Source organism: Muscardinus avellanarius (genome assembly GCF_963383645.1).
Source record: "Muscardinus avellanarius genome assembly, chromosome: 9".
NCBI classification, from domain to species: Eukaryota; Metazoa; Chordata; class Mammalia; order Rodentia; family Gliridae; genus Muscardinus; species Muscardinus avellanarius.
Window position 1 is genome coordinate 111987090 of NC_137795.1, and position 27014 is coordinate 112014103.

Below are 27014 nucleotides of genomic sequence, written 5' to 3' on the forward strand. Positions count from 1 at the left end.
TGAAGGCCCAGAGTGAAAACATCTCTGGGCCTCCCTGTTCCCAGTGTTGAATACAGTCAGGCTGTTTGCCAGGCTTGGGAGTAATGGGTGGAGAAGCAGACCTATGTCTTGGACATGTGTTGACATCACTGAGAGACTATCTATTCCATTTATTAAAAGCAGGGCTGTGTTTGCAGGGGTGAGGTGCAGTGATTTGGAGGAAAACCCATGGAGGAATTTACCAGCTACCCCCCAGCGAGCATGGCACACAGAAGCTTTCTAAGTGCTGAGCTATTTTGTTAACTGGGGGGCTTCTTGTCACTTGAGCTATCTCTCTTCATTGACCAGTCAACTCGATCCGTACCAGCAGACTAGGGACGGTAGGCTGCCGTCAGCGTCCCACGGTGGAGCGCCCGAGGACACACACGGCTTTAGGAAGCGTTTTGCCATTTGTGGTTGAGCTGCCATTCTAGTGACTGTGACTCCGGGAGGCAGGGGACCGAGCGGGATGAGAAGTAGACCTCATGCACACGGGTGCCTGACACACCAGGGCTCGCTTCTCTTCTACTTAACAGGTAAAATAGAGGAAAGGAACGGAATTCTTTCTAGTTTAACAGTGAACCAATGAAGGTGAGGCTGTTGCGTTTCCCCTTAGCCAAGTGCTGATTCACAGGACGCTGGACGGCTCTCAGGTCAGTCGTGCAGTGCTCTGCGGAGTCCTCTGAGCGCGTCCGGTGGGGCCTAGTTGCTAGCTCCATCTGCACTTGGCTCTTCCTGGAGCCTGATCCCAGCTCCCGAGCACCCCAGCTGTCCGTATGTTCCTGTTCCTCACTGCCAGGGAAAAAGAGCTTAGGTTTCTTCTGAGGGTCAGCCTAAGCCACCGATTGAATCCTGAAAAGAATTCGCTTGAGGCTTTGTTGAATCTAGCGCTGCCCCGGCCCCAAGGAGAATAGAGGTCTTTGCTTATTCAGTCTCTGCTCTATTCAGACTCCGTGGTTTCAGGGACCAGAAACACCCCCTAAACACCCACTTTTCCCACCCACTTGCTGCAGCACCTAACCCAGCCTCCATACTCCTTCCTAAGGGCTGGCATGGCCCAGCTGTGTGGAGGCGTCTGGTAAAATGCCCAAGTCCCTACTGGGTCAGGATCACACTTGGCCATGGGAGCAGAAAGCCGGAACCAGCTGAAGAGGCTTCCACCACACTGACTGTGGCCCTCCCCTGTCCCCAGCGTGCCCCCCCAGGCTGGGCAGGGCAGGAGGGTGAGAGGGGCAGGTCCCCTCACTGAGGCCTCCACAGATGCCCCCACACTCCTTTCCATCACAGCCCATTGCACAGCTCGGTCCAAGGTCCAGCCCAGCTGCAAAGAATGCTGGTAAATGTCTCTCATCCAGGCCACCGCAAACAAAACCAGGACTTTATTCTAAGAAATAATCACTGCTGTGCAGCGTCTCCCACCATCTCGCCCACCAGCTTAGAGCTTGGGTCACTCCCCAGGGCAGCTGTCCCAGTGACATACACTCAGACAGCAGACACGCAGGGTTGCTGTGAGTCCCTCAGGCCGGTCCCTTCCAGCCCCTCAGGTTTCTGGCCATCTGAGGTGCTCCCGAGTCTGTGAATAGCTCACCTTGACCTCTGCCTGGCCCTTCACGGCCTCCCTGTGTCAGCATACACATCCCCTGTCGTAAGGACATGGTTACGTTGGATTAGGGCTCATCCTACTAGCCCCATCTTAACCTGATCACCTGTAAAGAGCCTGTTTCTAAACAAGGTCACGCTCACAGGTACCAGGAGCTGTGACTTCAGCACCTTGTGGGGGGCACAGTCAACCCCGACCTGTGGCTGCACAGGGGCTTCTCCTTCCTTCACACCACATCCAGTTCCCGCGCTCTGGGCCACACTGGGGAAGCCAGGGTGGGAGCCCCTCCTCCTCATCCGCCTTTCTTTCTTTGTATGAAGACCGGAAAGACAGCCATAGGCTGCCTGGCCTGGCCAGCTCTGAAGGACAGGCTGGAAGTAAGAACTGCCCGCCCCAGCACTCCCTGTGGGCAGCTCCGCTTCCCCCATCTTCCCTTGCACAAGCCAAGTGGCCTTGCTCCAAAACACCAGAGCAGACAGGAGGCCCTGTGCAGCTGTGGCTGTGGATGAGGGGACGCCAGCCAGGGAGCGCGACAGCCAGGGAAGCCACCTGTGGGCTGGCCAGAAGTGGCCGGAGGAGCCATAAAGAGCTTAGGATCTGCTTAGGATGCTGAGAGAGAGAGGGAGAGACAGACAGACACAGAGAGACAGACACACAGAGAAAAGAGAGGAGAGAGAGAAGAAAGAGAGGGAGAGGAGAGAGGAGAGGGAGAAGAGGGTTTGAAAGGGAGAGAGAGGAGACAGGAAAGAGAGGAGGAGAGAGGAGAGAGAGAGGAAGAAGAGGGAGAGGGAGGAGAGGATGATGAGGAAGAAGAAGAGAAGGAGGAAGAGGAAGGCAGGGAGGGAGGGGAAGGGAAGGAAAGAGGCAAGAAAGATAAAACCAGAAGGTGCCTTACCAGCACTCTGTCCTCCTCGCTCCCCGTGAGGAGGGGGTGAGGGAGGCAGGCACAGGACCCGCTCCGTTGCACAGATGAAAATTGAAGTTTAAGTTGGGAGAATCCAGGCAGCTAAGACTTTATTTCTTCTGGCATTCTGACTGTTCGAGAACAAATCATCACAATGATAGAAAAAAGTAGAAAGTTGTTGTTGTTGTTGTTGTTGTTGTTGTTGTTGTTGTTGTTGTTGTTGTTTAAAAAGAAGGGGAGACGCACAGAAGGAAGGGGCAGAGGGTGGATGAGCAGGGGCCTGCGCAGCAAGCACGTGTAAGGATTAGTCCTTTTAAGTTCTGAATGCACTCGGCCTTTCTGGGCCAATGTCAGTTCCATGCAGTTCAATTACTTATGAGTCGCGCAATTTCCCGAAGCCATGTGGGCTTGTAAGTAATTGAGCAGGAGATCTGAACCCAGGCACCCCGTGTGCTTTCTCCACCCCCAGCGCAGGATTTGATCCACCGGGCCCAGGCAGGACCTGGCCCACTGAGCCCCAGCCTCCAGGTGTCACCCACCCAACCCTGTGAGAGGCGGGTGGGGTTTTCCTGGCACATGGACCTTATGATTCGTCTGGCACCCTCTTACAGAGGTTTGCAGCCCAGCCCAGTACCTGCTGTGACAGCTTGAATGAAATTCCCTGTTTTTATTTCATCTATCAAACTGGCAGCCCCAGGCAAGAAGACAGGTCGCCGTGCCCCTGGGCCCGGTCCAAGGCACGGTCGGTCGGTCGCTGCGCCGAGGCCTTGGTCCCTCTGCAGAGCGCAGTGTCCACGCCATGCAGGCTGATGTGCAGCGTGGGCAGGTTCACAGCGGCCCGGGCCAGCAACTCCACCAGTCTCTGGCCTCGGGTAGGTTTCAGATCAGCTGCACTCTTGCAGAATCGGGGAAGTTCCAGGAACAGGAAGGCGGGTGGTGAGGCGTCCCCATCCCTGCAGGCGCCCCTTTCGCCCACCGCAGCTCTGCACAGGAGGCTCTTCAGGGCCTAGTGCTGCTGCTCCTTCTGCCTCGTTCTCTGTTCTGAGCATCTAGCTGCAAGCCTCCTCCAGGGCCACAGGAAGGCAGAGGTCTGGGAGACTGCAGCCAGCATCTACCAAGCTCTGTCAGGGACGGGGCGCCTTAAATACCTTGGGCGTCTTAACACGTTTCATTCTAAGTGACTATCATACCCATTCTTCAGTTAAGGAAACTGAGACGTGCCCTCCAGCGATGTGCTGGAGGCACTGGAGCTGTGTCGCCACCCAAATGGAGCCTGCTCTTCTGTTTATAGGTGGAGCATTCCTAATCCCCAACTCCACAAGCTGCACTCCAGTAATCCCAGCACCTGGGAGGCCAAAACAGAAGAATCACGGGTTTGAGGCCAGTGTGGCAACTTAGCAGGGCCCTTTTCAAAATAAGATGCTGGGCATGATGGCACACATTTATAATCCCAGCATTTGGGAGACTAAGACAGAAGGATCATGGTTCATGCGCAGCCTCAGCTACTTAGTGAGGCCCCTTGCAACTCAGTGAGACCCTGTTACAAAATAAAGAATAAAAAATCAGGCTGGGGATGTTCCTCAGAGGTAGAATGCCCTAAGTTCATCCACAGTACCGCAAAATTAATAATAATATATAAAATAGGGCTATGGGTATAGCTCAGAGGTAGAACTGCTCTGGGTTCAATCCCAGTATTATTTAAAAAGACAGATAGGCAGATAGAAAAAAAAGAGGAAGAAAGGCAGGCAGGCAGTCCATCCAAAATCCGAAACATTTCAGCACCAGTGTTGACAACTCCACACCTGACCTCATGTGACAGGTCACAGTCAAAATGTAGGTGCACTCTAGATATTAGCTAAAATTACATTTGGACTGAGTGTATACAGCATACATAAAACATGAATGAATTTAGTGTTTAGACTTGGATCCCAGGCAAAGATATCTTAGGATGTTCATTCAAATATTCCAAAACTGGAAGGAGAAAAAAATCAGAAAGCCAAACACGTCTTGTCCTAAGCATTTCTGTAGGGAACACACAACGAGAGCTAGAATCTGCTCCGTCGCTGACCCCAGGACCTGGAGCATCCTGAACCTTTGGGTCTCTGTTGCCTAGGTAACAGGCTCCCAGCAGCAGCATCTGTGACCTTCGCTCCCAAACCCTCCCTGGTCTAGACACCCAGGAGCGGGAGTGCTGGGCTGCTGCATGGTTGCCCTGCAGAACAGCCCTCCTGTCCCAGCTCAGGAAGGCGTTTCTGACCAGCCCAAGGGGCTGAGCTGAGGAGAGCCGGTCCAGGTGCCTGCAGCTATGCAGGGTGCTGGCAGGCAAGTGAGCCCCTGGCAGCGGCCTTTTAGCAGCTGCTGCAGGGACCGGGAGAAGGCAGCGTGTCGGGACCTTGAGTGTCAGGTAGCAGGAGAGACCTTGGAAGACTGGCCTGCGGCTCCTTCCAGCTCGCTCCAACCGCTGTGAAAGTTGGAATTACTGTTGCGGAAAGCTTTGTCCTTCCTCCGCCTCTCCCGCCCTGACCTCACAGCCACCTTGGGAATAGTTGACTTTTCCCCCCTTTAGAAAATCTTATCTACAAACAGAGCCTGCAGGGTGTTCGCAGATGTGACTCTGAATTATTTAAAAGCTGTTTCCTTAAGAATGTAATTACGGCTGGTGCCGAGCATCCAAGCACCTGAGCCTGGGACAGGAGGACTGTGCCAACGGGAGCACGTTAGGACGTGGCCGCTCCTCAGTCCACAGGAGAGGAAGCGTGGCTCAGCTGCGTACCCGTGATGCGTGGGACCTGGGATTCGCGTAGCTTCTGACACGGTCCTGCAGCTCCCATGAGAACAGGTGGGAGGGTGGAGTGATGTTGCGGTGGTCCACCGACAAGACCCCCTTGCAAGTGTATTCAGGAACTCTAACTGCAGGCTGCCCGTGCCTCCATCACACGGAGACCGCTGTCTCTTCCTCCCTCCATTCTACTTTCAGTCCTGTTTTGTTAAAGAGCAAAAGCAACTCCTGCTGCTGGTTGGCAGCTCTCCCCTGGGACTGGCAGCCAGGCACCCTCCCGGCCTGCTTCCTGGGTGATACCTGCCAGGTGCACCTTAAGTGCCAGGTACCAGGGTCGCCTTTCTAATGACAGGGCTGGAGCTGGATTCCATCCCTGCGTCCCCCAGACAGCCTGTGTCCTTGGGGATGGCGCCTGTGGCTCTGGCTGGCAGGCTGACACTATGGCCTGGACACTCTTTGGGAGTCAGGACTCCACCATGCTGGCCCACAGTTGGAAGTCTGAGGAGCCTCTCCTGGTCCGTTTAAACATTTCTTGAAGAAGTTTCTCTTTTGCATTATTTATCTATTTTTGTGGTACCCGAGATTGAACCTGGGGACATTTTACCTCTGAGCTATATCTCCGGGCCTATTTTATTTTATTTTTTTGAAACAGGGCCCTGCTAAGTTGCCGAGGCTCTCACCAAGTTGGGGAGGCTGGCCTCGAACCTGCACTTCTCCTCCCAACTACTGAAGCAGTTTCTTTTTAGCACTCAAAATGTTTATATCCTTCCTTTTACTTCTCAAGTATTACTTACATTCCAACTTGCTGACTCTGGGAATTCAGTCCTAATGGCAGAAAGGCTTGACAATCTTTTTTTTTTTTTGTGGTACTGGGGTTCCTGGAAGCCCTTCTACCTCCGGGCTACACTCCCAGACCTATTTTTTACATTTTTTAATTTGGAAACAGGGTCTCCTAAGCCAGCACGCGCGCGGCTGGCTTCAAACCTGCGCGATCCTCCTGTCTCTGCCTCCCAAGTGCGGGGATTACAAGCGTGCACCACCACGCCCGGCTGACAATCTTTTAAATATTGGGATTTTTTTACATTTCTGACCCTAAGCCACAGTTATTTTAATCATCACTAGTTTATATCAAAACAATGAGACTATTTTAGGATGATAGTTGTTACGTATAACAGCACGTTCTTTTTTTTTTTTATTGCAGTACTAGGAATGGAACCCAGGGGCATTCTACCTCCAAGCTACACCCTCAGCCCTATTTTTATTCTTTATTTTGAAACAGGGTCTCACTGTGTTGCAAAGGGCCCCACTAAGTAGCTGAGGCTGTCCTCAAATCACAATCCTCCTGTCTCAGCCTCCTGAGTGCTGGGATTTTAAGCGTGCGCCACCACGCCCGGCTTAAAAGCAGCACTTTCTCAGTGACACGGATGTCGCTGAGTTCTTCCGGTTTGTTTGATTGTTTTTAGTTTTCGTTCACTAGTTCACATGCAGATGGGCGGGTCTTCCTAATTTCTAAGACGGTGTTGGAAGCAGCGGTTCCTATTTTCGCGTTTCCTGGGCAGTGGCTTCCCTTTGTTTTGCAGGAGCGCAGAAAAAGCGAGTGAACGGGGAGGCAGGAACCACGGAAGCTGCCATTCTCAGAGCTCCTGCCAGGCCGCCTGCTAAAACCTGGCCCATCCCACTGAGGGCCATTCTCAGTGATCTCTCATTTCCTGTCCAGTTAGCTCCCAGCAGTTTGTTCAAATCAAAGGACCAGGCACCTCCATGCTGCCACGGACCCTCGCCTACCGCCGGGGCTTCTCCCAGTCAGCCAGACTCAGTGGTCCCAAGTCCTTTGTTCAGAGCCCATCTGCCAACGGGGCGGGGGGCAGGTGAGGAGCTCCGAGGCCCGCCTGTGCCCCGAGGGACGGGGAAGGAGTGCTCCCTGGGGCTCATGCCAGGCACGTTCCTTCTCAGCACAGACACATAGACATGGAGGCCTGGGGACCGGCTCCGTGGGTCCCGCCGTGTGTCTGTGTGTCTGTAAACAGTCTTCCCGTCCCCTTCCAGAATGTGGCGACATGCATCTTTTGCGGGTAGCCACGGCTTGGACCTCAGCTCGGCCTCTTTGGTGGGCAAGCTGGCACTTGGCTGACACTAAATGGAATTAAAGCGATGCACAGCCGCCACACCCCTCAGAGAGTCTGCACGCAGGTGTCTCTTCCCCTCCACCAGGTCGGGCCAGGGGAAGGCTGTGGGCCTCGCTGCCTGCAGAAACCGTTCGGGGTCTCACGGGTGCCTGGCAGATCAGCGTGGCAATCACTGAACTTCCCTACAGGGGAACGTTCTGGGTTGGGAGATGCACACCAGCCCACTCACTGCTCATACTTAGCATGATTTTAGAGGGGCCAAAGATAAGTACCGCTTACCTGGACCTGCCTTAAAATCTGGCCAGAGGAAGAAAGAGATAATACATGGGAAAAAGAACAACTGCAGCTCAAACTGTCACACCGACTCCAACCACTAAACCTTCTGAGCTCAGAGCAGCGAGATCTGAGGTCCAGGTGGGCAGGTCTTACTAGGCGTCGGTCGGGGATCTGGTCTTTGGGTACAGTTGAGCCGTGCAGCCCTGGGGTGGGCAGACAGCTCTGCAGAGATGTATGCATATGGGAGAGGGGAAAGCACAGGAGGTCCTGATCAGAAAAATGGTAGGAGAAAGGCAAAAACCTGGGCAGAGGAGGTTGGGCCAGAGCACCAGGGAGAAGGGGGGGGGGCAATGTGCCAACACTTGCACAACACGCAGAGTGCGGTCCTGCGTGTGCAAAACCAACAAGACGAGAAGACTGGTCCTCCACCCTTTGGGTCAGCTGCCTGTTGGTTCCCATGTAGATATGGTCACCAGGTTTCCAAAATTTAGCACTGTGGTTATTCCGCAACCACCCACCCGCAGGGCCACCTGGAAGCGTGTCCTGGGGAAGCCCACGGCCGCCCCGTCAGGAAAGCAGCCCTCGTGAGCAGCTCGGGTCCCTGTGGGCTCACTGTCCAGATCTGATAATAGCTAATTCCACCAAATATTAGAAGGGCTCACATTTAATTAAGGAGTGGCCATTTGTATGCTCCAGACTGGAGGTCCCCACTGCCCCGGAGTCAAAAGAAGAGTCCTTCGGGGAATATGCCCATCTTTTCTTATTTCTCTGCTGAGCTCCTGCCCTCTTTGAATGCAATTACGGGAACAAATAAAATGGCTTAACCCAACTCCCCTGTGAGACAGTCAGCTTTCTGCTGATAAAACCAGTTGTGTGGGCAATCATTAAATGAGAAATCTAATATTTAACTAAATTTAATAGTCTGTCGCTCTGGTGCTCTTCTGTGGAGGGCGGGGTTTTAATAGAGAGGAGCAGCCATTCAGACGTAGCCTGTGTTGACAATGAGCCATCGGAGCCAGCCCCCACGAAGCCAGAACTCCCGGGGCCGGGGTTGGTGCCGGTGTTTGGTGGCAAGTCTGTGTCCTCAGAAACTCCGGGGAGCCTTGCTCGGGCATGAAACAGCCCTGTGCTCTCTCCTGGCCAGCCATAAAGATCATAGAGCAACACCAGAAACACCCAGATGCATCCAGGAGAGGATAGGAATACATCCCAGTTCACTTTGGTCAGATGCTCAGCAGCCCGCAGCCCAGGCACTGACGGACAGCAAGGAGCCCGGCTCGGCTCTTGTCGCGTCCGCTTTGCTAATTCCTCTGATCCCCCCCCCTTTTTTTTTTTTTTTCAGTACTGGGGATGGAACCCAGATGCATTGTTCCCCCAAGCTACACCCCCAGGCCCATTTTTTAGTCTTTTTATTTTTTGAAATAGGGTCTCACTGAGTTGTGAAGGGCCTCGCTAAGTAACTGAGGCTGTCGGGAACCGTGATCCTCCGTTCTCCGCCTGCTGAATGCTGGGATTACAAGCGCGGCCACCACGCCCGCCCGGCGTAATTCCTCTGATCTTTGTGAGCTCCTGTTTACAGTCCACCCCACCCTGTATTCCCCAGTCCCTTACCTGCCGCCCACCTGGGCTGCTCACAGATGCAGGCAGAGCCATAAACATGGCAGGTTCCCCAGGCCCTACGCATCTGCAGGAACCTGAAGGTTCCAATGGCCTCAAGAGACCCACGCACAGGTCTCGGTGAGCTGGGGTCAGGGCGGCTTGATGAGCTGGCCATGACTACAGCACTGACTGGATACCAGCCTAGGCACATCATTGGTCCTTCAAGCACCAGACCGCCCATCGTGTTAGTGGACGGTTGCTTTGCTCTGTGCTGTGTGCTATGTGGAGCAGGGACTGACGGTCATGCCTCTGTTCCCTCGACTCCTGCCGCTCAGTGACCGGAACACTGGGGCCTCGGGCTTCCTGAAAGGACCTCTCCTGAAAGGACCTCTCTCTCTGGTTTAGTTTCTCTGCCCCCATTGCAAAGCGCTACTCATGGCTTTACTGTTCATGAATATAGTCATCCAAATTAAGGTCTCCAAAGATCACGGAACCTTGTGTTTAAGGTAAAACATCTGAACTGAATTTTCCTAGGATAAGGTGACACTCCAGTATTACCCTCCTTTCCTTCCTGGTTACTATGACTACCGTATTTAGACTTATTATTGTCGCAGATATAAAATGTCAATTTTCCTAAACCAGCAGTCCTGAGACCTAGCCACGACAGTGAGCGATGCCGTGGAAAGCAAGTCGGGGCGGAGCACCGACGCATGGAGAGGCCGCTCCATCTGCCTAAGCTCCAGAGCTGACTAGACTTCCTGCTGTGTGCCTTGAGCGAGTTATTTAACGACTCAGTTTCTTGTCTGTACTGATGATGCACCCGAGGGCCTCAGCTCGTACAGGGTTCCGCAATCCGCTGCGTCTCAGCGCGCCTCTGCCTTCTCTCTTGCAGAAATCTTTGACCTAGAAACGAATGACCACGTGCAGAAGGCCGTCAGTGACCGGCAGATGCCGAAAGTAGAATACAGGAGAATAGAGATCGACGATTACAGTGAGTATTTCCAGTCTTTATAAAGAAGCGCACAGTTCTGTCTGCTCTGTGATCCCCGGGCGGCGGCAGCTGACTGCTGAGCTCGGGAGCCGCGGTGCCAGGCAGGCACCTCCTGGCCCGGCAGCACACCGCCCTGGCTCAGTGTGCACACCTAGATGGTCCCTCTGGTGGCAGCTGATTCGTCTCCTAGATCCAACACTTTAGGAACAATCTCAGGGGAGCACTTCCACGGGGACCCCTGGGAAAACGTCCTCCTCGGGAGGAGCCTCCACTGTGGCATCTGGGGTCTCTCCTACCTCAGCCTCTTGCCTCCGATGTCATCTGAGCTGGCGAGGGGCTTCCCTCTAACTAGACGCGTGAGGAGGCCCGGGGCGGTCTGACAGCCTGCGCCACACCTGTGGCTCCATGTGTCCCCTTCTTTCTCCCCAACCGCCACCCTGTCTTTGAGGATGTGTTTGTGAGAGCCGACCCATGCTGAGTGCCGAGACCCAGGGTTCGCGGCCACAAGGGGAGGCAGGGCTCTCCTGCAGCCAGTTTTCAAATCACCCTGGCCAGCCTAGAGGCCACCCTGCCTCCCCCAGGACCCTTCAGACTCCCAGCGTCTGAAGCTAGCACCCTCCTTCGTTGCTTGGTACTCAGTGACTTAGACCCAGCCCGAAGTTGCATTTGAAAGAGTCCTTGGGGTTCTGCCTGCCCAGCATCTCTGGGGTGGTCCCCACATCTCCCCTCCAAGTGAACCACCAGAGCTCAGGCTGGCCAGGGGGCAGCTTCCCAGGAAGAGTGTCAGGCCTGCACTAGGGGACAGGAGAAGCTGCACACACCTCGCCTCGAGGCTGCTATCTGGAACCTTCTCTGGAAGTGCTGCGTCTGCTCCATCCTGTTCCGTAGGAGAGGGGCTTGTCACCTGGGTGGGCGGCTCGGGAGTACATGCAGATACCTGGTGCTCAGCAGCTTAGAGAAGACCGTAACGGAAGTTTTGAGAATGGCCCAGATCCTGGGACACGGGCTTGAGCGGTCCGCAGAGGGTGTGAGGTTTGGATGGGGAGGGTCCATGCCACCCAGAGATGGCAGCAGGGCCTTAGGCAGGAAGAAGCCCAGTTTCAGGAGGCTGCTGGCCTCCCAGCCCGCAGACGTTCCCAGGACGGGGCCAGCGGCTCACCACGCCACCCCACAGCCCATCATGGCACTTACCCGTGGACTGTCTACCATGCCAGGCACGCATGCAAGCCCCTGTTGTTCTGTAGGTGAGTGTATTCACCTCTGAAGGTCAGGGAAGTCTGGAAGTGGGGTGTTCTGTGAGTCCAGAGGATTCTCTTTTAAAATACCCCAAGAGCCGGGTGTGGTGGCACATGCTCGGAATCCCAACATTCAGGAGGCCGAGACAGGAGGATCGCGGTTTTAAGACAGCCTCAACTACTCAGTGAGTCCCTTTACAACTCAGTGAGACCCTGTTTCAAAATAAAGAATAAAAAAATAGAGCTGGGTTGTAGCCTGGAGGTAGAATGCCCTTGAGTTCCATCTCCAGTACCACAAAATATAAAAATAAAAACTAAAATAAAATTCCCCAAAGAGACTACCCTGAGGAAGGGGATTCAGAGAGAAATAGCTGGGGACAATACAGAGGAGGGAGAAGAATTCAACCTATGAAAACCAGGAACAGAGGCTTCGACAATCTTCGGCACAAAACGTGTGGATGCTAGGGTTGGTCTCTGACGTGTGTCTGCGCCCTGCTGTGGTGTCCCCGCCCAGGGCTCTGTGCAGAGATGGAAGCCGCTGCCCTCTGCAAGGGGCCCCTCCCAAGGCGGTCCTAAAGACTTAAAGAGACTGAGAGGCTCAAAGCCTCTCCCTTCTCTCATGGGCCTATTCCTGTCCTGACAACATGTCCAAGTCCTGATGCACTGATTCCCTCCTCTGCAAGGTGCATTTCAGACCTTAAGAAGCAAGCACCGCCTCCCGGTCCTGCTGCCAGCTGTCACAGCCCCGATACAGGGAAGGGGGCACAGATGCACCTTCAGGGACCGATGTAGTCAGGAGTCACCCGCGGGAGCACAGAGAAGCCTAAGGACATCTCGCCCCAGACCTGTGTGTTTGGGGCTTCTGCTGGGAAGGCAGGCGTCTGCAGGAAGGCTCCCCGAGGCATACAGCCAGGTGGGCTCGCTTCCTGAGGCCCGCCCTGGCTCCTCGGTGGTGGACGGCAGCCCACACGTATTTTATGGGGCCAGAAATGATGAACTCTGAAGCCTGCCTCTGGGCCGCTGACCCAATTTTCAAGCCATGAACATGCAGCTGGGATTGATAATAAGAAGCTCTATCTAGCTGGGCTGCCCGGCCTGGGTGTGTCTGAGTAGCACTGTACTGAAAAGCCACTAATTCCAATTTAATTGCTGTGTCTGGTAATCTGAGTTGTAGTTAATATCAAGAAACAAATTCTAAGTTGGGCCAGAAGAAACTGGTGAGGCAGTTTTTCCTGAGGCTTGATTCTTGAACGTGCGTGTGCGCACACACACACACACACACACACACACACACACACACACCACTGCCAAGGACCAAACCCAGGGCCTTGTGTGGCCTCAGGAGCAGGGCCTGCCCCAGCTCCCTCCCCAGGGCCCTCTTCTTGTAGCACCAGCAGATAGACCTGCCCAGCATGAACCAGCAACCAGAAGGCAAAGCCGCATGGCGTGGCAGAGGGTGCCCTGTGGGGTCTCCTCTCTCTCCATGTTCCCAACCCCGGTCTCTTCCTCCCCAACCCTCTGCTTGAAATCTTCACCCCAGTATGCGGCGGACACAGCGTGGCTGTCCACACAGCACGGAGCCGCCATCGGCCCTCCTGACTGTAACCGTGTCCCTTCCTCCCCAGGCTTGCCAATGCAGATCCTCAAGCCAGCGACCTTCACCGACACGACCCACTACCCCTTGCTCCTGGTGGTGTGAGTATCGCTGCCGCTTTCTTTCTCAGGGAGTCTGCCCGGGACCCAAGACACCATGAGCAGTGAATACTGAGCCCTAAGGAAAGACGAGTGGGAGGGTGATGTCGTTCAAACGCAACTCTTGACAGGGTTACCCACGAGGGTCAGGCTCTCGGCACTCAGAGGCCCCAGAGGCTGCAGGAGAGCCGAGCTGGGGCTCCGCACCTGCCCATGCCCTCCGGGGCAGGCTGCTTTAGTGATCGGGGTCCTATGTCCAGTGTCCAAGGGTGGCTGTTGAAGTGGGCAGGAAGGGCCAGGACAGCTCGTGGGGGGCAGGATGGGCACCTTGGGGGCCAGGTCAGCCCAAATAAAGACAGAGGTGTGGATGGCTCAGACGTCAGTGCTGCCAGTGTCCTAGCGGCTTCCCCCTGCAGGAGCCTGGGCAGCATCATGGGGTTGCCGGCAGAGACACACTGTAGTCGGGCCTGTTGGTCAGCACACCTTCTGGGTTAGACGTCGGGACAGCCTCGAGAGTGTGCTATTAACACCTCAGAACTGGGGCCCCGCACACGTGGCCACCTGCCCCGGCGTGATGAGGTGCTTCCATGCCTAGGTGTGGATGTTACCTGTACTCACGCGCACAGGAGCACTTAGGAAGGGGGCCACCACCCAGAGGTTAACACCACCCTGTCCACCTTCCACCTGACCATTCAGACCCAGGGAGCAGGCAGACCACAGGGCCGCCTTGCCTCTGTGGGGCCGGGGTAGAACGGAGGCCGGCACTGGGCTTGCTTAGAGATGATGGGGCACCTGCCTCTTATCAAATGCCAAGCGCCCTGACAGAGCTCCAGGTAACCCGATGACCTCACCCTGTTCCTGTTGCGTGCTACGTAATGGTGTTCTGCTCAGCCATGGTCAAACACAGTTATGGCAGCGACCCAATAGCCCTAACCCTCCTGTGTTAGCATAGCCACAAAATTGCCTGCCAGCACCTTTCCAAACTCACCAGCATGCAACCGTAACCAGGAAGTCTCCCCAGGAGCCATCAGTGTGCCAGCCTTCCGTCAAAATGGTGTTTATGGTGCTGGCCCATTCCCCTGGAATAAGCTCTCCAGCGAGGTGTCGCTGAGTGTCCATGGCCCCGAGGGAGCAGCCCGGCTCGCTGGCGGGCGCAGGAGGGCCACCGTGACAGCCTGTACGCTGCTTCTCCCAACCTAACCAAAAGGGAGAGTGCCTCCAAATCAGGGCACCCTTGAGGGAGGCGGTGGCTCCTGGCACTCCCGTGATGGGTACTGAGCGGAGCTGCCCAAGAGGTCTAGAACCCAGCAAAGAGAGGCCGGCCATGTGGGAAAAGCCTGGCAAGAGGAGAGACGAGAGGATGGCTTTAGCTTCCCTCACCAACAAAAGCCCTTCAGTGACTGTCTTCGGTGTGCGTTGGTTCTGTTTGTAGGGTGCCTGTGGTGCCCCCTGGGGATGTGAACAAAATCCAGCTCACACTCAGGATGCCCTTGCACACCTGTAACCCCAGCACTTGGGAGGCTGAGATAAGAGAATTGCAGGCGCAAGGCCAGCCTCAGCAGCTCCACAAGACTCTCGGCACTTTAGTGAGACCCTAGAGTTGTAGAATGTCCCTTAGTTTAATCCCCAGTACCAAAAAAAAAAAAAAAACCACTTGCTCGCCCTGGCAACAGACCTGGGCTGGAGTCAGGCACATGGTAACTTGCCTTAAGAGAGCGCGTCTGCCAGGCCAGCAGCGGCCGCCCACAGCATGCTGAGCCTGGGACTGTGCTTTCCAGGGATGGCGCTCCCGGGAGCCAGGCGGTGGCCGAGAGGTTCCAGGTGACCTGGGAGACAGTGATGGTGAGCAGCCACGGGGCCGTGGTGGTCAAGTGCGACGGCCGAGGCAGCGGCTTCCAGGGGACCAAGCTGCTGCATGAAGTGAGACGGAAGCTGGGCCACCTGGAGGAGAAGGATCAAATGGAGGCCGTACGGTGAGCCTGAGCCGCTGGGCAGGGCAGGGTGCATCCCGCATGTCGGGCGGTCTGCTTGCGCTTCCAAAACTCTGTAGGCAACCTGACACCCGTGAGAGAGGCTGTTAGGAACACTCCCTCCTTAAGGTGTGCATACAGGGTGGCTTGTGTGTTCGGTTCCTTAAGACGTGGGACCTGAGGCCGAGGTCGCCAGCTGGGTCTCCTGGCTTCTCTGCAATGGGTCGCCAGCCAATGTCCACACATGTTGTTGCCAGTCACCATCACCAGGGGAAGAGAGAGGGGTAGGACAGAAGGGAAGAAACAATGAGTGGGGCGGGGTCATGGGAAGCGTCACCCCCGTCACCGAGGAGAGGACCCAGCCCGCAGGTTGCCGGACAGTCGCGCCCGCCTCGGTTCTGGGGAGGCCGCCGCCCCAGCCTTCCCACATCGTGGGCACTGAGTCAGCAAAAGCCACCAAGGGCTACAAGAACGGAAAGGGCTCGGTGCCCAGGGCAGGCCACCATCCTTTATGGAATTCTATTGTTGTCCTGGAAATAAAATGAAAGCGCTCGTGCCTGGCTTCGGCTGCCCGTCACCGTCTTGGGACACAGAGGACCGGGAGCTAAACGGGGCTTGCTCCCAAGAGCTGGCTGAGCACTGTCTGGTCAACTGTGCAGCCTCACATGCTTGGAGGCACAAGAAGGGCGAGGAAGGGCCCCCTCCGTGAGGGCGGCACAGAGTGGCGGAGCTGGCACCACACGCCGCAGGCTGTGGTGGGCTGGCATCTCTGCAGCCGTTATCTTCCCAGAATGCTCTGCAACTTGAGGACAGTTTACCTCACTGGCTTCAAAACATTTTCTCTTGTTTCCAATAAAGATGGATGGCATATGGTTGCACTCAGCAAATGATTTTAAACAGATGGAAGAGTAGCTGGATGAACAGCCTCCTCCCCTCTAGCGACTTCGGAACCCGGTGGAGACGACGAGGCGGTATCTCCTGCCCCTGTTGTTACAGACAGGAGATGCTGCTGCATGAAGTCAAACCTCACACCACACGCACACGTGTGCGCACACACACACACACACACACACACACACCTCAAGCATGCTTAAAAAATAAGTACCTTCAGCCCAGCATGGCCGCGCACACTTGTAACCCAGTACTTGAAAGGCTGAGACAGGAGGATCTGGGTTCACAGCTACTTAGTGAGGCCCTCTGCAACTTAGTGAGACCCTATTTCAAAATAAAAAGAATAAAAAACAGGGCTGGGGGTGTAACTCAGAGGTAGAAATCCCCTGGGTTCCATCCCCAGTACCACAAAAATAAAAATAAATAAGGATCTGTGTTAGCTCTGAAAGTCCACGGGGACAACACCTCAGTTCAGGAACCCAGAAAGCTGCAATGCCGCCAAAGACCCAGGCTCCCTCCACCTCTGCTCAGCCGACCACAGCCCCGGCCGAGGCTGCTTCATGCACCTCCAGCACATTCAGACAGGGGAACTTCCAGAAACTTCCAGAAGGGGAGGAAAGCACTCTAAGAAACAGCCTGCAAACCTCTCCATCTGTATTCCTGGCCCTACTCAGATCCCAGAACCAGCAAGAGAAGCGTGCAGGTCACGGAGACTGAGGGCGCCGCCTCATCCTGGCTGTGGGCCACCGCAGGGATAACTGAGCACTGGCTTCTGTTGGGGAAGAGGAGGGACCCAAGGCTGCCAGGCCAGCGTGTGAACCTTAGAACCCCTCCCAGGAAGGGAAGACGAGGCCCAGGCAGGCCCGGAGACAGAGCTGGGACATGAAGAGCAGTGGCAGGGATCCCGGCGCCTCCTGTTCCTCCTGTGCCTTCTGCCTGGTCCTTTCCCCTGTCCCTCCCACTCGGTCCTGGCCCCTGCTGGTCTAGCTCCTCCCATCCACGGAGAACCCACCTGGTGGAAGGCAGCTCTTCTCCCAGCCCACCTGCCAGCAATGGCTCCATCTGGCTGCCCCTTGGAGCACAGGAGCAAGCGCCCCAAAGGCTGCTCCACACTGACATCATTTTCTAAAAATAAGGAATTGGCCCAGCCACCTGTTCAAACACAAAATGGAACCTGTTCCAGAAAGAAAAAAAAAAACAGGCAAGCTGGGCATGGTGGTGCACGCTTGTAATCCCAGCATTTGGGAGGCTGAGACAGGAGGATCGTGGTTCGCGGACAGCCTCAGCTACTTAGTGAGGCCCTCCCCAATTTAGTGAGACCCTGTTTCAAAATAAAGAATAAAAAATTGGACTAGGGGTATAACTTGGAGGTAGAATGCCCTTGGGTTCAATCCCTAGCACCACCACAAAAAAAGGAAGGAAGGAAGGAAGGGAGGGAGGAAGGAAGGAAGGAAAAGGCCCAGCTTAGCAGGTTAAACACTGTGAGCCCTACCCACAAGGCTAACTCCCCGGAGCTCCCTGGCTCCCCCATCTTCCCGCACCTGAGCCTTTCCTCCCCAAGCCCACTGGGGCACTCCTCCTATCAGTGGCCGACAGGAGCAAGGCTCCCTGTGTGGGGAGAGGACGTGGCGTGGATACGCGCGCAGCTGACGAGTGCGGCGCTGCGTGGGAAGACCGCTGGTGGGTGCTCCTTCCCAGCAGAGCACATACTGTGAGCAAAGGCTTGAGAGTGCCGCGGCCTGGGCCGACCAGACACCGCCACGCGCAGCGCGTGTGGGCCACGGAGGGCCAGAGTGAATGGCAGGGTGGGGACCGTGAGGGCCAGAAGGGCAGAGCGGGAGGAGGAGGAGATGGCGAAGGCAGAGGAAAAGGAGGAAGAGGAAGATGTAAAGGAGGAGGAGGTAGTGGTGGAGAAAGAAGAGATGGAGGAAGAGGAAGAGGAAGAAGAGGAAAGTGAGAAGGAAGAGGAAGACGAGGTGGAGCAGGAGGCAGTGCCCAAGTTTCCCCTCTCAATGAGCACTAAAACAGGAATCAGACTTAAACCAAGGCATGGCGTAAACACACTCGAATCGCCCGCTTTCCAAGAATAACCCAGGAAACACATTCTATTAAAACAGACAAGAACTGATAGAATGACGACGCGCATTGCCTGGTCTCAGGGGTGCACAGTCAAGGACGTCGCTACTCCCAGCTGCCCAGCACCCCAGGCCTCTGACATAAGCGCTGCTCAAGCGAGGACCCAGGTCTTTGGCCGCCGGCTGGTGCGGGATGAGGCACCCTGGGCCCCGCGAGCTCCTGGTCCGGAAGGCCACAGCAGAACAGACATGAGAAGGAGGAGCCCCAGGACTAGGAGGCAGGTGGACCCAAAGTGACAGAAGCACCTTCAGAGGTGGCCGGGCTCCCAGACAGCCTGCCAGCTTCCAGGACTCTGGGGACACGAGGGGCCACAGAGGGGAGGGTGGGAGGGTCTGAGGAGGACACCGGGTGCAAAGCACACTGCTCGGGCGCTGAATCCCCTCCCCTCTGACCCTCAGGACGATGCTGAAGGAGCAGTACATTGACAAGACGCGGGTGGCCGTGTTCGGCAAGGTGAGTCGTGCTGTCTTCCGTCTGAACCCCCGGGCGCAGGCTGCATCCTCACCGGCCTCCCTCTGACCAAGATCTCCCGCAGTCTGGGGTGTGCACAGGCCGGAGTATCTTCTGAAGAGCGAGAGGTTGAGGTGCAGTGATTTCAGTGGTGGGAGCTTTCACTGGTCGGCTGCACACCGTCCATTTAGCATGTACCAGCCTCCAGAGCACAGAAGCCATCGGAGTGAGCCCCCAAGCCTCGGGGCCCCGTGCTGGGGCGCGTGCACCAGAGACCTGGCACCTCCCCATGGGCATCCCAGACCCAGGCACGCAGGAGCCCTCCTGCATCCACCTGCCCACGCGAGGACCACTGGCCTCTCTTCTTGGCAAAGAGGCGGACCAGAACCAGGGGTCGCCCCAGGGGATCTCTGGACCTGGAGGCCATTCCCTGAAAGACAGTCCCTGTCGTGTGTAGCTTGGGGCAGAGCCCACCTCACATTTGGATACACACATATGCACACACGTGCTCTCAGACCCCTGCCCCCGGCCCATGCTGACATACCCCTGAACCGCCCCTGGTCCCTTCCTGAGGCTGCGGCACCTCTGCGCGGCCGGCTCTGAAGGCGCTGTGCAAAGGAGGACGCAAAGCCTGGCCTGGGAGTAGAGCTAGGGAGTGGCCTCCCTCACGCCAGCCCCGAGGCCAGGGCTGGGTCGTCGGAATGGAGGAGACCCCCCAGACCTAGGGCACACATGACGGTCTGGCCCAGCCCCGGGCTGAGCGTCCTGCAGGGGTTCTCCACCCGCAGTGCCCCTCCCTCACCTCCTCTTCGCCTGCCCGCCTTGCCCAAGGACAGAGAGGCTGAGCCCGTGAGCCAGCTAAGCGGAGGAGGGACCTGCAGCCCTCAGTGCCTGGCTGGCCAGGTGTTTCTTCACAGCCCTTCCTGCTTGCTGTCCCCCAAAGAGACAGTAAGGTCGCTTTTGTGAAAAAGAAACTACATGAAAATGTTTGCTTAGAGTCAGGCGTGGCGCACGCTTGTAATCCCAGCATTCGGGAGGCTGAGACAGGAGGATCACGGTTCAAGAACAGCCTCAGCTACTTAGTGATGCCCTCTGCAACTCAGGGGCACCCTGTTTCAAAATAAAGGCTAAAAAGCCAGGCATGGTGGCACACACTTGTAATCCCAGCATTCGGGAGGCTGAGACCTGGGGATCGCAGTTCACCGCCAGCCTCAGCTACTTAGTGAGGCCCTCTGCAACTCAGTGAGACCCAATTTCAAAATAAAGAATAAAAAATTGGGCAGGGGGTGTAGCTTGGAGTTCAAATGCCTCTGGGTTCCATCCCCAGACCCGCAAAAAATAAATAAATAAATAAATAAATAAATAAATAAATAAATAATAAAAAATAGGGCTGAGTGTAGCTCAGAGGTAGATGCCCCTGGGTTCCATCCCCAGTACAGAAAAAAAAAAAAATGTTTTCTGAGGTCGCTGATCTTCCTGTGTCTGTGGCTGGTTTTCTAGTAGATCCTGGACACTTACTACTTCTTATCTCTTCTCGTCTCCTTTTCTCTTGCCCTCCTTCTCCTCTTCTTCTTTCTCCTTCCTTCCTTCCTCCTCTTCCTTTCTTCTTCTTCTCCTCCTTCTTCCTGTCTCTTTCCCTCTATCTCTCCCTCTTCCTCCCCCTTCCTTCCTCCCTCCATCACGCTCCCTCTCTCTCTCTCTCTCTCTCTCTCTCTCTCCCTCTCCCTCCCTCCCTCCCCTCTCTCTCTCTTCCAGGACTACGGTGGGTACCTGAGCACTTACATCCTCCCAGCGAAAGGAGAAAACCAGGGCCAGACTTTCACCTGCGGCTCTGCGCTCTCTCCCATAACAGACTTCAGACTCCACGGTAAGTCCTCGATGAGTCCAGGGGTTGAGCCCAGCACGGCCCCACCCCTGCCCTCAGGCCGTCCGCACCCCACCTGCAGGCTCCCCGTCCTCAGTGGCTTGTTGCGTGTGAAAGTGCTCCGTCCCCGGTGCCTTCAGCCCACAGGAACCGGCGCTGGCAGCTCAGCTCACAGCAATGGAGTTAGAAAAGCTTTGCACCCATGGAAGGGAGGAGTGTAGCATGGCGTGAACCCCAGGGCTGCCCTCCTCTTTGCTGCCAGAGCCTGGGCAGGGCCTGTCCTGAGTTCTGCCACTGGGCGTGGGGTGCTGGGCGGCAGGAGCTAGGTGAGCAGGCTGGGGAGGATGAGGAAGACTCCATTGCTACAGGATGGCAACTCAGTGGAGGTCTAAGAGCTCACGTCCCCGCCTCCTCTCCTCCTGGGCTCTGCAGACAGCCCTCAGCCACTCCTGCTCCGTGTGCGGCAGAGCTACAGATAACTCACCGCGGGGACCAAATGCATGTGCGGTCCAACCAGGGTGGGAGGCAGCTCTCTGCCCAGGCACAGGCGTGGCCCCTAAGACTCTGTCTTGGGGTTCCGCCCTCAGCATTGCCCTCTATCTGGTCACCTTGTGACACTCACCCCTTCTTTAAGACGGAGCGAGCCAGGCGGGGAGGGCACACCTGGAATCCCAGCGTTTGGGAGGCTGAGACAGGATTGCCAGCTCAAAGCCAGGGCATGATAACTTATTGAGACCCCACCTCAAAGTAAAAAGTACAAAAGGCCTGGGGTGTAGCTCAGAGGTAGGCTGCACCTGCGTTCCATCCACAGTACCACAAGGGAAAAAAAATGTGTTGAGAGGTCGCTGGGAACTAACATGCAGGGCGGACAGGAGACCCCACGGTGCTGGCTCTGAAGAGGAAATCCAGGGGCTTCTGGTCTCCTGCAGCCAGAGCCCCGCCAGAGGCCTCCCATTACCCCGCCACACAGAGCCCAGGGACACTGTGGGCCGGAACTCCCCAGGGGGCTCCCACCAGACGGGGGCATCTTCACAAGCACTTTTTCTAAGGCAAAGTCCACTAACAGTTCTACAAGAACTCTCCTGGTCTAAGGTTTAAATAACAATCATTTCCCACAGGTATACATGTGGCAATAGTTACAATTTTCAAAATCACTTTCTTATTTCTAAACCACGCTGTTCAAAATTTGCCCTGTTTTACTGGGCGTGGTGGTGCACACTTGTAATCCCAGTACTTGGAAGTCTGAGACAGGAGGATAGCAGGTTCACAGCCAGCCTCAGCTACTTCTGCAACTTAGAGACCCTGTTTCAAAATAAAGAATAAAAATAGGGTGAGAGGTGTAGCTCGAAGGTAGAAAACCACTGAGTTCAAACCCCATTACCACAAAAAAAAGCCCTGTTCAAATGCACATCGATGCCACCAGCTCTTTTCTGTTTATTTGTGGTGCCAGGGCTGCAACCCAGGACCTGGCACTTACCAGGCAAGCACTGTGCCACTGAGCTGCACCCAGCCCACCTATGCTGTCCCCCACGTGCGCAGGATCCCCGGCAGGCCACACTATGGGAGCCGGTCCTCCCCTGTCCTCTGGCCCATGCCAGGTCCTCCTGCAGAACCGGGACCTGGAGCCAGGGCTGGGATTGGGCAGGAACATGCCTAGACTTTTTTTTTTTAAACAAAATAGGTAAATCCTGATGGAAATTTGCTTTTATTCTTATGCTCCCTTTCCTGTGTGCAGAACTGATTAGGGGGTTGTTGTGTTCGTTTAGGCTTCAGACTCGCTGTTTTGCTTAATTCCTGTTTTGCTATACTAAGAAGGCAACCACCAACACCAACACATGGAATGTTGTTACTCTACCCGGTCACGCTTACAATGCCCTAAAACACTTAGGTGATATTTGTTTTTTTGTTTTGTTTTGTTTTGATTGGGGTACTAGGGTTTGAACCTAGAGGCATTCTGCCTGTAAGCTCTACCCCCAGCCCTATTTTATTTCTGTATTTGGAAACAGGGTCTCACTAGGTTTCTGAGAGCCTTGCTATATTGCTGGGGCTTGGCTTTGAACTTGCGATCCTCCCGTCTCAGCCTCCCAAGTACTGGGATTACAAACATGCACCACCATGCCCTGCAAAGGTGATGTTTGTCTAAAACAACATCTGCCACGCAAGAAGCAGCGTGCTGCCTCCCCACTGACCACACCCCACGCCTGAGCTCTGCGCTGAGGGCCTTGGGGCCAAGCAGTAACGCCTCCCTCTGCTCCTCTCCAGCATCTGCCTTCTCAGAGCGGTACCTGGGCCTCTATGGACTGGACAACAGAGCGTATGAGGTGCGTTGGGCACACTGCCATTTGGTGAAATGGGAACTGATGAAACTGGCCGGCCTCTTCTCCCCTCCCTCTGGGCCCCCCCCAGCCCAGCCCCACTCTGAAGCCCACCGCTCTTTCTGGATGGAGTCCTTTTCTCCCCACCATCAAAGGCCGGGCTGAGTGGCTTCGAGATAAGCTTTCTACCAGGCCACGAACAGGGTTTGCATGACCTCTCGCTGCATGGTCTGTTCTGGAAGGACCCAAGGATGAGGAGAAAGAGGACAGCATTTGGGGCCTAGGGGAGGCCAACCCAGCCCACCAGGACACTGGCTGGATAGCTGGGCAGCTAGGGTGGACAGTTCCTGCCCTGCTCCCAGGGCTGACCCTCCTTTAGGAGGATCGGCTGTGGACCAGGGCACAGGAGGCGTCTCTGATCTGACCAACTACATCTGAGCCGTTCATTTTCCTCGGTGCCCGCATCAGCCCTAGCAGCCCCTAGGCTGTGCATGGGGTGGACCAGAATTCCATGAGCAAGCAGCACTGATTTCAAAGCCCAGACTTCTACGGGACAGAGGAACTGAGTGTGCCCAGGACTCCAGGTCCAGGGGTGCAGGGTGAAGCATTGGCCCTCCAAGGCCACCTGTCACTAGAGGAACTCCTCTCCCCTTCCTCTCCTCAACCCTTTTCTCTTTCTAAGAGGAGATGGTGTTAGGAAGAGGAAGCCCAGGTCCCTGAGGTTAGCTGTTTGGTGCCAAACATCCCAGGAATGCCCTCGGGGTGTCCCCATCGCCTCTCTGGGCTCCTCGGCCAGGTCTCCTGGCACAACCCACTTCCTGCGCTGCGGCCCGCTGACCTGTCCCCCCTGCTGTCCAGATAACCAAGGTGGCCCACCGCGTGTCGGCGTTGGAGGAGCAGCAGTTCCTGATCATCCACGCCACAGCCGACGGTGAGCACCAGAGCCCACGCCTCTGCTGGGAGCCCCCCCGAGCGCGTGGGGTGCCGACAAACACATCGCCCTTTCTTGCTCTTATTTCTTTTACAGAAAAAATCCATTTCCAGCACACAGCAGAGCTCATTACACAACTCATTAAGGGAAAGGCTAATTATAGCTTACAGGTACGTTACATGCGTCCACTGGGTTTCATTCTTGGAGCAAGGCACGCTCAGGTAAGAATGGGTGGTGTTCAGCAAGTTCTGATTCAGCAGGCGGGCCCTGCTTTGGCTATCCGAGATGGGCCAGCGCATCAGGTCAGACAGATTAGCACACAATTTCTCTTTCTCCTAACGGGGCTCTGCACCCTGGCCGTGGTTAAACCCTTAGAGCCCGGCTGCTGCCACTGGCTCTCCATGCCCCCTTCTAGACAGACTGTGAGCAGGGCAGAGCCGGTACAGTGCACCTGCCTACCACCTGGTGCAGCTGGGGATGCCCCTGCGTGAGGAGCCGCTGGTGTCACCAGGGATGCTGGAACCGCTCTGCCTGGCTCGGTCCGGACAGCGCCACATGTGACCATAAATACTGTCAAGCTGTCCCGCCACCATCTGCAGCCAGGAATGAGTGCTGCCCTTCCCAGAGGCCAGCGCCACCGCCACTGCGGACCTCCTAGTGTTTTCCCTTCCAGAGGGCTTGCTATGTTGATGCACATAGACTAGCCTGATGGCACCGTTAATAAAATAGAGGTCAAGGCCACCTTCAAAGATATAAGAAAAAGGCAAGATGCAAACCACAGGCGGCAGTAGGGCCAAGGGAAGAACCCGCACACACGGCTGAGTCTGGAAACTTCTTCCATCTCTTTCCTGCCCCCTCATTCCCTTAGTACTAGGTATGACTTGATGGTCTTTAGGGTGCAGGGATAAACGGGAACTCAGCCAGGCACCCTTCTTTCTCAGCATGCTTGCTAGGCTCTGCCCACCACTGCCTCTGTCCCCGCCATCTGCAGGCCTGTGATGCCCATGTGAGGGCTGGGCAATCAGGAGCATCCAGTGGAGAGTTTGGCCCCAGCATGGACCAATGGGACACTAGGACTTGGCTATATTGCATTTGAATTTCCTTCTGAAAATTTTCAGATCTTTTTGAACTTGACAGTGGCTCCAGCACTGTTAAGTACGTTCGCCTACACGATAGCACAGCGGCAGGTTGAAAGGTTGCTGGGTATTGACTTGGGCCTCCCCAAGATGCAGGCTGGGTTCAGTCAGATGGGGCAGAATAGCTGTTCACCAGCTGTACCCATGCCATCAGGGAAAGGGAGCGTGGCCAGCCCCGGGGACAATGCAGGAGACCGGAGGCAAGAGAGGCAGACCTCCCAGGCATTTCCATTCTTAGGGCTTGCTATTTTGATGTACATATACTAGCCTAATGATGTCATTAATAAAATAAAGGTCAATGCCACCCTCAAAGATATAAGAAAAATACAGGATTCAAAGTACAGGTGGCAGCAGGGCCATGGAAAGAAAAAACCAGCTTCCAGTTTCCCGGTCAGACTTGTCTTTGGAAGCCATGTGTCCAGGGCGACATAGCGCCCCCAGGGGTCAGGAGGTCTCATTATGCTGGTGACAGACTAGCCACTTCCTTGGCACCAAGCTCTAACCCCGCAGGACAAGCCTAGGTGCCAGCCCTCCACAGGTCCCAGGCCTCGTTCTGAGTGCTTCACGTATGGTTTAATTCTCATAAAACATTATGAGCCAGGTTTTATTTTTATTTTCCTTCCTTCCCAATACACCTAGAACCAAGGCCCAAGCAAGACAAGTGTGTAGCCAGCCGGCACACACAGGCCCATGATGATGGCCTCCCCCTTGATTTCCCCACAAGCAGAGGGTGACTGACAGAGTCTAGCGTCCCATTTTTTTTCCCCTCCAGTCCTGACACTGCCCTCCACACTTGAGCTGTTGCCTCTGTCCACCCAAAACACAGGTCCAGTTTCCAAACTCAAAGAAGCAGACACAGAGTGTGAAGAGAATATTGAATGGGTGGAGGGCTTGTTTTATTTTTATTTCTTGTGTGTGTATGTGTGTGTGTGTGTGTGTGTGTGTGTGTGTGTGTGTTCCTGGAGATGGAACCCAGGGGCATTCTACCTCCAAGCTATACAGCCCTATGTCTTTATTCTTCATTTTGAGACCGGGTCTCACTGAGTTGCAAAGGTCCTCACTAAGTAGCTGAGGCTGTCCGCAAACCCGAATCTTCCTGTCTCAGCCTCCTAAATGCTGGGATGACAAGTGTGCACCAGCATGCCCGGCCTCATTTCTTTTACTTACTTGCTTATTTATTTGTTTATTTTGGGTACTGGGGATAGAATCCAAGGGTATCCTACCTCTGAACTGTACCCCACCCTATTTTATTTTGAAACAGTGTCTTAAGTTGCTGAGTGTCTTTGCTAAATTGCTGAGGTTAGCCTCGAACCTGCGATCTTCCTGTCTCGACCTCCCAAGTACTGGGATGACAAGTGTGAGCCACCTTGCCTGGCTGGCTGAGGTGTTTTCTCACCTATCTAGCCAATTCCCACTGATCACCAATTGCCCTCAGCCAAGGTGTGTGTGTTGGGGGGGCGCTGTTGGGAAGACTGGCAGCTCTCGTGACTAGGCAGCGGATTCCTGCGCTGCAGGAGTAAGGGTCTACTTGAGGCATCGGGAAAGGCACTTGTATTGAGCTGAAGCAGTTGGAAGTTCATTTGGCCAACTAAAATTCAAGTATCACCTGGGCGATTTTAGGCTCCTGCCTCTCGTGTGCACCCCCGGGGCCCCTCAGCAGATTGTGGCCGATACCTTCTCTTGGGCTTCCTTGCAGATCTACCCAGATGAAAGCCACTACTTTCACAGTGCCGCCCTCAAACAGCATCTGTACCGGTCCATCATCAACTTCTTCGTGGAATGCTTCAGGATTCAGGACAAGCTCCCAGCAGCCACAGCGAAGGAGGACGAGGAGGAGGACTGAGCACACGTCAGCCCCAGCACGGACGTGGCTCTTTCTACGACAATATGCAACTGAGGGGTTTCCCTGCCACTCCCTCCTCCCCCGGGGGCAGCAGGGCCAGAGGTGTTCAAGTTCCATAGCATGTGTCTCGGACCGAAGGCGCTTTGGTGTGGGAAACGAGCTCCTTCCCCTGGTGGACGTGTGTCGCCACGCAGCCTGGAACTCCCCCGCCTCAGCAGCGTCGCCTCCTCCTGACCCCACAGTGACTGGCGCATCCCA

The 27014-nt window shown here is 55.4% G+C and overlaps 1 protein-coding gene across 5 annotated transcripts in view; it reads left to right on the plus strand.

The window, feature by feature from the left end:
* The window catches only part of DPP6 (dipeptidyl peptidase like 6), a gene marked incomplete at both ends in the record, with an annotated part of 1069233 nt that extends 1042477 nt beyond the window's left edge, over positions 1 to 26756 (plus strand). For all 5 annotated transcript variants that reach the window (XM_080701136.1, XM_080701138.1, XM_080701135.1 and 2 more), the window contains 9 exons: positions 10195 to 10293; positions 13154 to 13223; positions 14999 to 15193; positions 18616 to 18670; positions 20423 to 20534; positions 22794 to 22852; positions 23705 to 23777; positions 23874 to 23947; positions 26610 to 26756. In XM_080701136.1, the coding sequence (XP_080557262.1) occupies positions 10195 to 10293; positions 13154 to 13223; positions 14999 to 15193; positions 18616 to 18670; positions 20423 to 20534; positions 22794 to 22852; positions 23705 to 23777; positions 23874 to 23947; positions 26610 to 26756 (884 nt within the window). The remainder of the gene's footprint in view (positions 1 to 10194; positions 10294 to 13153; positions 13224 to 14998; positions 15194 to 18615; positions 18671 to 20422; positions 20535 to 22793; positions 22853 to 23704; positions 23778 to 23873; positions 23948 to 26609) is intronic.
* Positions 26757 to 27014: the final 258 nt, after the last annotated feature.